At 39.3% G+C, this 12,307-nt stretch overlaps 1 protein-coding gene across 8 annotated transcripts in view; it reads right to left on the bottom strand.

The window, feature by feature from the left end:
- Window positions 1-6,296: 6,296 nt before the first annotated feature.
- TTLL1 (tubulin tyrosine ligase like 1) overlaps window positions 6,297-12,307 on the bottom strand; it is a 35,881-nt gene continuing 29,870 nt past the window's right edge. For all 8 annotated transcript variants that reach the window (XM_043515823.1, XM_043515833.1, XM_043515803.1 and 5 more), the window contains 3 exons: window positions 10,464-10,550; window positions 9,247-9,410; window positions 6,297-7,545 (listed from right to left, as the gene is read on the bottom strand). In XM_043515823.1, coding sequence (XP_043371758.1) covers window positions 7,416-7,545; window positions 9,247-9,410; window positions 10,464-10,550 — 381 coding nt within the window. In that variant the 3' untranslated portion in view covers window positions 6,297-7,415. The remainder of the gene's footprint in view (window positions 7,546-9,246; window positions 9,411-10,463; window positions 10,551-12,307) is intronic.

Raw genomic sequence — 12,307 nt, 5'->3', positions numbered from 1 at the left:
TTGCTGCAGTATAACTTATGTTGCTCGGGGATGTGAAAAATCCACCCCCATGAGCAGGGGCGTTCCTAGGGGGGTGCATGGCCTGGGGCAAATTAGCCTGTATGGGGCCCTGCTTAACATTTGTTATACAGGTGAAATCTGGTTAGATTGAACTTCAAGGGCAGTGGCTGGCAGCAGGTTAAATATTGATAGCGCCCAGCTGTATAATTATGTTATATTATATTGTAGTTCTTTTTTATAATTATAATGTTCATATAATTTAAAAAAAACTCACCGATCACGATCAGTGTCACGCTGCTTACATTCTGAAATCCACCTTCCTGGACTTCCTTGCAGCAGACTCACTTCCCAGGTGCATATGGTCTCGTTACCCTCAGTGGATTTTTTAAAAATGTAATTACACATTCGCAACACGGAAAGCCCATGTCTCGGGAACTGGGTGGCTCTTGGAGGACCTCTATGTGCCCTGGTGCTGAGGGACCCCAAGACCCTCCAGCATGGCGGAGGGTCACTGAGATCTGTTTTCTCTGGGGGCTGGGAGGGGGAGGGGAGGCGGAAAAGCAGATGGTTGGAGGATCCCAGTCCCTGGTGGGTGGTACTGTGGGGAGGGGGACCTCAAGGCTGGAGAGCTGAAAGGCAAGCAGGACCCTGAGGTAGGGGGGTGATAAGGGCTGGCCCTAGCCTTGAGGTGGCATTGGAGGACCCCACCCAGTGCTGGGAGAGGGGAGAAAGGGCAGTGCAAGGGGGAGGTGTGGGACACCAGTGCTGGACGATGGGCGAGGGACGATGGAGACTACTGGCTGGCACTCACATGTCCTAGGGGGCCCCCTGTGCTGGTGGAGGGACCCACAAGAAAATGGAAGGGTCTATCCGAGGCAGAAGGGCGGGGTCAGCCTGCCCTGGCACTAGTGGTTGGGGGGTGCTAGGACGCTGTGGCAGCAGGCAACACCAGGAGTCAGCAGAGCGGGCTGGGGCCAGGTTGCTCGCTGCTGCTGCCAGAGACTGAGCCCGAGCCTGCAGGGCTGTGGGCAAGAAAAGGAAATAAACGCCCGGGCTGGTGAGTACAGGGCACAGGCCTGACCCCTGCTGCTGGCACCAGGCCCCTGCTAGCCCCCGGGCTGCCCTGCCCCGCCGAAGTGCAGGGGCCCCCCAAACCTATGGAGGGGAGGGCTCTGTCCATGAGTAATGTAAGTTACACCAACCTAAGCGCCAGCATGGACAGCACTATGTCAGCGGCAGAGCATCTCCTGCTAACATACCTACCGCCGCTCGCAGGGCTAGAGTAGCTAAGCTGACGAGAGAGTTCACTCCCATTGGCTTAGATCAGTTACATTTAGAGTTTGCTGCAGCTCTGCCGCTTTAAACTCTCTGGTATAGCTGTAGCCTATATCTTTACTTTGTTTAAGTTCCTTCTAAAGCAGCACTATTTTTCATTAGGACCACACACACTTTAACGGTTGAGGTTCCTGCCTGTGATTTGCTCTCTGAATCTTGTCTTACTTATCTGTAAGTTCTTCAAGGCAGAGAATGTCTTTCTGTTTGTTTTCTCTACAGTGCTGAGCACAAAGATAATGATCACTCACATATTTTATACAATTTTTCTATTCTCATTTCGTATACCCCTGTTTGTTAAGTTTTTATATATTAGAACTAAGAATAATAATTTTTACCTCTGCCAAAGCCTGCTTGAAAAAGGATTTGAGGAGAAAGGGAAGTAGCCCAATACATCCACCCTGTGACCCATTGTTTTAACAACAAAGAGGGATCAGGAAGACAGTCATTCTGATGGCAGTCTAAACAATTTTATTTTTCCTTTAAAAAGAGAAGGACCAAATCCCTGGTTGTTCACTTATATCCTCAAACAAACTCTGAATTCGGGAAAAGGAGTGAATTTAGCCCGACTGGACTCAGTTAATTGACTATTTATATGGTCATCTTATTTGGAAGGGACTTGTTACATACATGTTTATGGGTCTGCAGGAGACCATTACAAAGACATAAAATTAACAGTTTATACAATACTATAAAATACTTTGCTATGTACAAGAGGCTTGAGTCATGGCCATGACTTTGAATTTGCTGACGTTTGGGTGTTTAAAATTAAAGTCAGAATTTGCTATCATCACTATAAATTATATACAAAAACCTGGGATCATATTACATTCAGAAACATTTTGAGAAGTTTATGGCTTGTAAAATACGATTTTTCAAAGATACTTCACCACAGTGTTCAAAAACAAATTAAGAATATACTTTTCCAACAGAAAAGTGATCACAGATGAGAACCAACCTCAGTCCCAAAATGACAGCTAAGCTACTAAAACGTCCTGAATATAGATTCATAGATACTAAGGTCAGAAGGGACCATTCTGATCATCTAGTCCGACCTCCTGCACAGCGCAGGCCACAGAATGTCACCCACCCACTCCTATGAAAAACCACACCCATGTCTGAGTTATTGAAGTCCTTAAATCATGGTTCAAAACTTCAAGGAGCAGAGAAGCCTCCCTCCAGTCAACCATGCCCCATGCTACAGAGGAAGGCAAAAAAAACCTCCAGGGCCTCTCCAATTCCTTCCCGACCCCAAATATGGCAATCAGCTAAACCCTGAGCACATGGAGATGTTCTATAACTTTGCTGTGCTCTGTGTGAGAGAATATTATGTGTGACCCAAACACATAAATATAAACTTAGTATACACCATAGGCAAAATCCTGGCCCTTGTGAATTAAATGGCAAAACTCCTAGGACTTCAACAGGGCTGCAACTTCACCCAAAGTCAGCAGAGGAAGACAACATGATTGGGAGAGATTTATTTCTCTTTTTGATTTAAAGAAGGCCTAGCTCTGTAACAGGTGGACCCCTGAATGCCCTCCACCTCTCCCCTTTTTGAAACAAAACAATTACATAAAAACACTCAATGTGAATAGCAGGAATGAACCACTATTGATTTGTCATCACTGTATCAGGTATAAAACAATTTAAAAAAAACATATGAAATAAACCAAATAGAAATGATTTGCACTGCACTGTCTGTCACAGGGATGTGAATTTCAAAGGCAGGAGCCCAAGAAATGACAGCAAGTGCCTTCTAGTTGCACTTAATTGTCACAGGATGATGGAGGTCTTGGAAACAACTACATCCTAGCCTGGTTAATGCTGAATGTGAATTAATGGAAGTTAAACCTATAGGAGAGATGTACATTGGGATAAAGTTAGTATGTTACAGATAGATTTAAAAATATTGAGGGAGACGATCATCTCTAAAAGACAAAAAGTGTCCTAGAAATAAGGAATAGGCAAAGCCAAGGCAACAAGGCGCATTCCCTACACATAAAAGTGCTAAGGAAGTAACTATGGAACACCAGAGATGCCAACAGTAACAGCATCAGGTAGGAGCCTGCATATACAGAATATTATCATCTATCACCTATATTGCAGTAATGCCGAGCTGCCTTAACCAAGTCAGGGCCCATGTACAAATGTGCAGCAATATCCTGTCCCTTCCTCAAAGAACTTATTCTTTAGAATGTCAGTGGGATGCCAGAACTGAGCAGCAGCATCATGGGTGTGTTCTGCTGCAAGTCTCTCTGCTCGTAACAGTAGCACTTGATCTTGCTATCTGTTGTGCAGTGGCCTGATCCTCTAAATCAGTGGTTTTCAACCTGGTCTGTGGACCCCACTATGTCTAAGATTTCCAGAGGTCCACATCTCCACTTGACATTTTTTTTATAAGTCTCCAAATGAAAAAAGGTTGAAAACCACCGCTCTAAATTGTCCAGTAATGAAAATCCAACTTAGCCTGTTATATAAAATTGTTTTTCTATGTCAGCAAGAGTTAGAAAAATAAGACTGGATTAGTCAAAAAAAGGAGCCATCTATTGATACTACAAGGACAGCGTAAGGATCATAACTGGCAAACAAAGGGAGAATGGAATCAGAAATTAATGTGTTGCCAATTAGGACAAATTGGATGACAAAGCAACAAGGGTATGGGCTATTCCACCCATCATGCCCTTTTGGGTGGACTTTGAGAATTAAAATGGCAGTAGACGCCTGGGAAAAGGCAGGCAGATCTCCGTCCCACTCCAGAGACTGTATCCTTCATTGGGGACCCTCAGTCATCAGGACACCCAGATCTGCACACAAGTGATGAAACCCCATTATCGCTAATGGACCAGGAAGGAACCTAGTCTGATGGATGCAAGATCCTGCTGTCTTCCCTTCCCTCATGTTCCTTTCCATCCCCCTCTATGTTACTCATGTCCCCCCGCCTCGGTTTTTCACCTGATCCTGAGACCAACTGCATTGCACAGCACCAGTATGGTGGGATGAGACAGCTCATCCAGCTCTGCCCAGCCTGAGAACCACCAGTAAAGGAGAGGTACTTGACTAGACCATTAAGATGGGATCCCAGACCAGGGAAGTGAGCCTGGGTTCAGAGAAACAGCTGAGGTGGTTTATCTGACAGCTCAAAGCATCTATCTGTGACTGAGATCAATGAAAGCCATACTGTATTTCCCCTACTGTTTTGCTATCCTATTTTCTCCACTTTAGACTGTCTTGTAAAAAACAGGAAAAGTATGACCATGCAGAGTGGCCCACTTGAAACTCAACAAGACTAACCCTTTCTTCCCCACTAAAAAGGATTGCTTGACAGAATAAGAAACTAATAGTTATTCTCTGTCTGAAAAAGGACCTTTAATAGGTTTTAAGTGTTTTGCGTAACCACACAATTTCAATATGCTTTGTTTGGGTTTTTATTCTTTTTTCTCTTGTGTATCCAATAATTTTCCAAACATTTGTATTAATTTTCTAACGCGCTTGCCATGAAATGGTCAATGTTCCTGTACTCCAAACCCCAAATGATGTTTAACTCTTTAATGGTGTACAGTACCAGGATCATACCATCATCTTTGACTCTAGACCCATTTATTCCACTGAAATTAATACAACGTATCTCAGGCCTATTCCTGCTCGTCCACATTAGCTCCATCTTAGAAACAGGCTTAATAATATCCCAATGACTCTAGTGTAATAAAACTTCATTATACATAAAGGCAAAGAGTTTGATCTTGACTGCAAACAGTCCTATTTCTCCATACACCATCTTCACCCCACAAAGTCCTCACATAGAAAAAGGGTAATGAGGTAGTACACATGATACATAACAGTGATAGTATTAGCGAGGCTACTCTAATGGAACTATGAGAATGAATGTAGCCAAATGCTACCGGATAGATGCACTGTGCATGGATGGGATGTAGAAAGGAGAGAAAGAGCCAAGAATCACAGTTTGGATGTTTTGAAATTAGAAAAAAAATGGAGCTGTAAGAGATTAAGAAATCAGCCATGCTGTAAAATACTCCTGTTTGCAGCAGTGTAATATTTCCAAATGCCTACACTATTGCACATTTCCTAGCAACAGGTGCCTAGGAGGTAGAGGAGGAAACATCTGCCCTTAAACAAGTCATCATTAATATGGCATTCAATACCACAAATCTATTCCAGCCATAGGTCTCACCCTGCCAAGGCTCAAATGTACAAACAAAACCCAGAATGAGGTACACAACAATACATGAGCGAGCTGGAAATTATGTGGATTTAATTTCTTTATCATGTAAAAAGTACTCCTTAATCTCAGTTCAAGACACAATCTTCTGATGACCTATTACAGTGCTCCTAACGAAGGGGGTGAATTTCCATAACTTTAAGGACCAGGGATTTGGTGGAAAGACATGCCAAGGTTTGCATTTGACTTTCTATATTTAAACAGAACATACAAGATTAACAATTATTAGAATTGCATATAAAATGTCCCTTATTCATTCTATATAACTATTAATCCTTTAGGGAGATCCAGGTGCTCAGAAGAGATTTATGATGATAGCACAAGTACTTTTGGAGATTTCTTTCTCCCCCAAAATTTGGGCTGTATGTTAAAGCAGCTCTGAGTATCTTCTTGATGAGTGCTAGAATTGTGACATCAGAGGTAGCCGCCAATCATACAACTGACTAGTTTATATATATATATATATATATATATATATATATATATATATATATATATATAATATTCTACAAGTTAAAAGACTGCAATCATTGCCTTTTTAATTTACGTCGCTTTATGCTATTTGTAGCTATTGTACCTTCTGACATCAATCATAGGAGATGTCTTATTAGATGCAATGGAATTTTGTTACAGAACATAAAATATATAAAATACAGACACACCTATATACATGCACACATATATAAAGAGCTGAATAGATGCAAGAAAGATTTACAGGCATCACTGAGCAGCAGGGTTGACATTTATTACAGTATGTTCAAGAGGAAAAGCAGGAAGCAGTTTATTCAGGTATGTCCAAAATCACCTTAGAAGTAAAAATAAATGTCAAATGTGATAACACAGCAACTTGCTATGTGAGAGATTCTCCCCTTCCATGTAATTTTAATTCCTGAGGAGTTATAGCTTCAATGCATCTGACAATCTCAGCATTTTGGGATTTATTTATTTTTAAATCTCAACATTAGCTAAAAATCATTAACTGTGCATTGACAATCACAGCTCAGCAAGGCTTGTATTGTAAATGTTGCCAGAAGAGAGTGCACTTGTATCAAGGAATTTAATTGTCACCATGCCAATGTAAACTATACAACAATGATAATACTCATCACCTCTGACCTTTCTGGATTCTATTTTCAAGATTAATCCTGGAACACAGAGGACTGACACCCTGAGGTCCAAAATTCTATTTTTTCTAGGTTTACTACAGAACCTATACTCAATCCTGACCACAATTTTTTTACACACTTAATTCATTACAGAGGAGTTAAAACTGTATAATAAATTACAAGTGTAGAGATAGATTACTTACAATATACAGTCTGGAAAACAAAATCTTGAACACCAAACCAGTGGTTCGTTTAAAAATGAATACTTTGTGTTAACACCAGATTTCTTAAGAAGGTTCTTTAAGAGAGTTATAAGTCAAAACAGCCATTTGTTGAAAAAATATCCATGTTTCTCAAGTCTGAGTAGTTATGCTTTTAAAAGTTTAATGCAATTAATATGTTAATTCTTTACATTACAATTGATCTGCTATAGCCACATGCAGCATAATACTCTTTGCAGTAAACTAGTGAGTTTACTATTAGAATAGCTGATTAGGTACCTCACTTTACAAAGCCTGTTTCATACAAACCTGTCTCATATTGGTACAAATGTGTGATGTGTTTGATGTGTTTTGTCCCGTTTCAGTTATTAACTCCCATACACAATAGAGAAGGAAGCCGTACAAAGGAGAGAAAGCTGTCCAAACCCCGAGTGTTCAGTTCAAAATTTTCTGCCAAGAGTATAGCACTGAATTTCAGTAAGATATTACTGATTTGATATTAATTTGATTTTATCACTACTTCCATGTGGTGAGCACAGGTTTTCCTGAATCTCTTGCTCGATTTCCTTTTAGTCCAATGGATTGCCCAGAACGGCTTCTCAAATCACGATCAGCTCCATCACTTTGTGCCATCTCTTCATCATACCTAAAATATAATAATTTTTTCAGTGTCTCTGTCTCCTAATCACTGGACAGCAGAGATCATAAGAATGACCTTTCCTTACGTCTGTTTTGTTTAATATTTAGCATTCACATTTTTAAAGTATGGATCCTATTCTATAAACACTCACCCCACATGAATAGTTTGTTTTAAGATGCAACTCCTCACATAAGTTATTCATGTGGGTAAGTGTTCACAGGATTGAACCCTAGGACACTATAATAAAATGAGCCCTATTGTACTTCAGTAACTATTTATGAAAAACAGGCACATCATCATCAGAGTTTCTATTACAGCAGACACAAATAATTATAGAGCTTGTGAAACTATTTGAGGCATGTACTTCTGCATTTTTTTTCTCATCACTTCGATTAATAGACTTGTGCATAAATAGAAACATTAGCTTGCTGCTTATTCAGTCATGTCTCAATCCAGTGCATCAAACATAGAAACAACTACAACATCAGAAAAGCTGGATTGCGACATGAGTTAATAGAATTAAGCAAAAAGGGTGGGCTGATTAGATAGTCAAGATATAAGATTCAATCTGAACACAATCTATCAACATCAGAAGTACCCATCAATTTAATGTATTTTTGATAATATATATTTTGTGAAGCTTGCCACAGTGACAAGTATCTCTTTAAATGTACAAACTCAATATGGTCTGAGATAATCCCACTATCCATTGATTTAACAGTTGCTGGAGGCATCCAAAGGCAGAATTTGACTCTAAATATATAAATGTCAATAATCAAAATAGAAAGATACAGCTACTATATTTTTCAGTCAACAGGATTCCATCTGTACCTATTAAACTAATACTAAATGCAGATCATTAGTGTTCATAGCTATCACACAGCTAACATTAATTATAAAGGTATTCTCCAATCTTGCAAACACTTGTGTATGTGACTAAATTTACTCACATGCGTAAGTATTTGCAGAATTGGGGCCTTAGATAAAACAGATGGCATGAATTAGTGGGTCAGCTAACATACTGTACTACAGTACTATTAATTCCTGACCAAAGCTCAAACATTTAGCTTTTGAAACTGGTTTCAAATGGAATAGGGAATTTGATTACAAATTCAGCATCCCCCTAAATGCATAAGCCCATCTCATACATTAAAATAGGGATACTCTTTTTCTAACTTCCCCCGGCATCATACATTCATTATACCAGGTTAAAAATAATCTTGCAATTCTCTGTTTTAACATCCCATCAATGAATCACAACAGTTGGGTGACATCATTCCTATGAATTAAGAGAGTTTTAAAAATTTTCTTGGTACATATAATGCATTTAACTGTTACCCATGCCTTATACTTAGTCTAAAATACATACTATATATCTGTTAGATATATCTTTAAGAGTGAAATCCATTTCAAATTTCAAATTCATTCAAATTCCAATATACACCCTGAATAAATCAACGTTTTTGCAGGTGAAATGCAGGGGCTCACCAGGAAGGGGATATCTACCCACAACTAAGGCCCCAGGCAGGAGCGCAAACCCTTGGAAGATGCTATTCCAGCCCTAAACATGGTAAATAAGTGATACAGAGCACTTTATATTTTTCTTCCACACCTGGATGAATTTCATCACATCTACATAGTTCTAAATTAATCTTCTCTCTCAAGAAGGACATGTTCATATTTACGTAGGACATTGCTAAAACTTACAAAATCTCATAATTTCCAAGAGCTTCTTTTGGTGGAGATTTATTCCATTTACAGTCTGGAATTTCACCATTAGGCACAGCAACGTTAAGTGTGTCATTAATAAGATTATATTTGAGAATACGATCATTGGCTGTACTGGAGGTAAGAGAAGGGGAAGCATTGACCTATTAAAAACAAAGACATTTCATTTTCAGCAACTTCTTTTTGACTAAAATATGGTCACACAGACAGAATGTACAATGATAATGAATTCTACCCTATAAACTAATCATCAGCATTTCAACATAGAGCCTTTTCTTTGAACAAAACCATTGCAAGGAAACAGTGTATTTCCTACAGATTTTATTTTTGAAGTATCATTCATTCTCCTTAGGGTCTTTCCTGACCGTATTCTAATAGCTATAGATTTTTGTTGGAAGTTATGCTAATCAAGCAGCAGCTGGGGATTTATACCTTTAGTTCATACCAAATAAAGAAGAGGCAAGTTTCTCACTTGCTTTGCCCCTTCCTAGCAGTTGTTACATATGGGCCTGTGGGGCTCTTTATTTGGTGTATTGCTTTTTACCTGTATCCTTCCTCTGAACTCCCCATTTTCACACATTTATCTGGCTGGCAAAAAGGGTAAGTCATCTGACAGTTTTTTAAATGTATGCTTAAGATTATGTATAAAGATAAGATGTAGGGGAAAAGAATAGGGCAGTGATACATTAGACATGGGGTTTGGACAGGAGTTAACCATACCAGAGTTGTTTGTATAATTCGTACAATAAATGTATACAACCCTGCATTATTTCAGGCTTATTCTTCTAATATTTGTATCCCCTATTTTCTAGCTTTCCTACAATTTCAAGCTGTGTTATATATAGTATCTGAGTTTTAGCAGAGTTAGAGTTACACTGCACTGAGCCAGTGCCAATCTTCCAGCTACTGGTGCAGTAATAAGATTGCTGGCCTTCAGACAGCTCCTGGAGTCCAAGCACATCATGAATGCACCTGGATTTGATTTTTGCTCATGAGACCAGAACACAGGTTTCTCCTGAATTCTGATACCCTGCAACTTCCACAGCCCATTTTGTTGCCTGTTTTACTTTCCAACACCCTTCCCTAAACACCTTCATCTGGAAAAGGGAAAACTCAAGCTCAGGTTTGAAAGAGCAGATGTATACTGTGAAAGGAAACGGTGATGAGGGTTGTTTATAAAATGTACACAACTTTACCTCAATAAGCCATGGCTTAAGCTTGTCATCAATGATAATATCATATCCATAGCACTCAAAGCAGTGTTTATCATTGTTCATTACAGGCTGAAACAAGTTAAGAAAAAATGTATGCATATTAAAGAAGAAAGATTTACTAAGTAACTTGAAAGATTATACATTACTATATTTCTCTACTATTATTTTTCTAGGTATCATGTACAAATATAATACCAATTGTCTAAGGCAGTTTTCTTAGTACAAGTTTTCTGCTCTGACTTCCCTATACAACAACATTTTACTAATATATTTAGGACTTGTTTTTTTATAAAAATGTCATCTTCTCGAGCTGTTTCTGAGTATTATCATACTAATCAGTGTATTAACAGAACATATTCAACTACAGAGCTTTCATTCAGTTTCACCTGTGTATCTTACAGCATTTGGTGAGTATGAAGACAAGAGAGTGTTAAAGGCTTTCATGCCATACATGAAATTAGAAATACTTACATTTATAAAAATACAAATTTACCTAATCATTAACACTTTCACTTTCAAATTAAATATGACTTATCCAAAGACACTTGTTTATTATAGCATTGTAATAATGCAGCAAAGATGGAGTTCAACCCCAGTTACTGACTAGATCCTTATATTTAAAATACTTCATCTCTATATCATTATATCTATCTCAAGTCCACTATGGTCATGAAAACTAAAACAGACTAGGGACTGAGTAATGCTGGGATGGAAATTCTCAAGAAAATCACTCATTTTCCAGCATCAGCTAAGGTCTTAAAGTATGAATGCCAAGGCACCTCTTCTCCTGTGCACCACTCACCAGACCATTTAAAGCAGTGGTTCTCAACCCTGGGTACACATACCCCTGGGGGTACATAAACTCATCTTGATATTTGCCTAGTCTTACAACAGGCTACATAAAAAGCACTAGCAAAGTCAGTACAAGCTAAAATTTCATACAGACAATGACTGGTTTATACTGCTCTATATACTATACACTGAAATGCAAGTACAAAATTTATATTCCAATTGATTTATTTAATAATTATATGGTAAAAATGAGAAAGTAAGCAATTTTTCAGTAATAGTATGCAGCGACACTTTTGTATTTTTATGTCTGATTTTGTAAGCAAGTAGTTTTTAAGTGAGGTGAAATTTGGGGTACACAAGACAAATTGGATTCCTTAAAAGGGGTACAATAGTCTGGAAAAGTTGAGAACCACTGATTTAAAGAACCCTTTGTAACAAGTCAGTAGAGATGGTTTCCATAAATTAATATTGAAAGGTTTTCAGTCTTGCAGGGCATAGGAGAAGGAAGGAAAAGTATTTCTCCTGTTAAGTTTAGGAAATAGAAAGGAGCAATGAAGCTATCAGAACTCTTCCTTCTCTGTACATTATTTGTTTTCCTTCCGCTCTTCACATTGTTTCTCTTCTCTTTTACAATTCTGTTAATATTGGGATGAGCTGCCTTTTCTTCTAGCACAGGGGTGGTCAACCTGAGCCCGAGAAGGAGATAGAATTTACGAATGTATATTGCCAAAGAGCCACAGTAATACATCAGCAGCACCCCATCAGCTTCCCCCCCCCCCGCTCCAGCCCCCAGCAGCTCCCTCCCGCCTGCTGCAATCAGCTGTTTTGCATTGCAGGAGGCGGGGGCGGGGTGGGAAGCAATGAGCACATGGCAGACTCGGGGGAAGGGGAGGGGCCTGGAGCAGAGCAGGGGGTTGAGGACTGAGCATCCTTGGCACATTGGAAAGTTAATGTCTGTAGCTCCAGCCCCGGAGTCAGCACCTATGCAAGGAGCTGCATATTAACCTCTAAAGAGCCGCATGCTGCTCCGGAGC

This window comes from Dermochelys coriacea, chromosome 1 (assembly GCF_009764565.3).
Source record: "Dermochelys coriacea isolate rDerCor1 chromosome 1, rDerCor1.pri.v4, whole genome shotgun sequence".
In the NCBI taxonomy this organism is placed as follows: domain Eukaryota; kingdom Metazoa; phylum Chordata; order Testudines; family Dermochelyidae; genus Dermochelys; species Dermochelys coriacea.
This window is presented reverse-complemented; position numbering and strand designations above follow the sequence as displayed.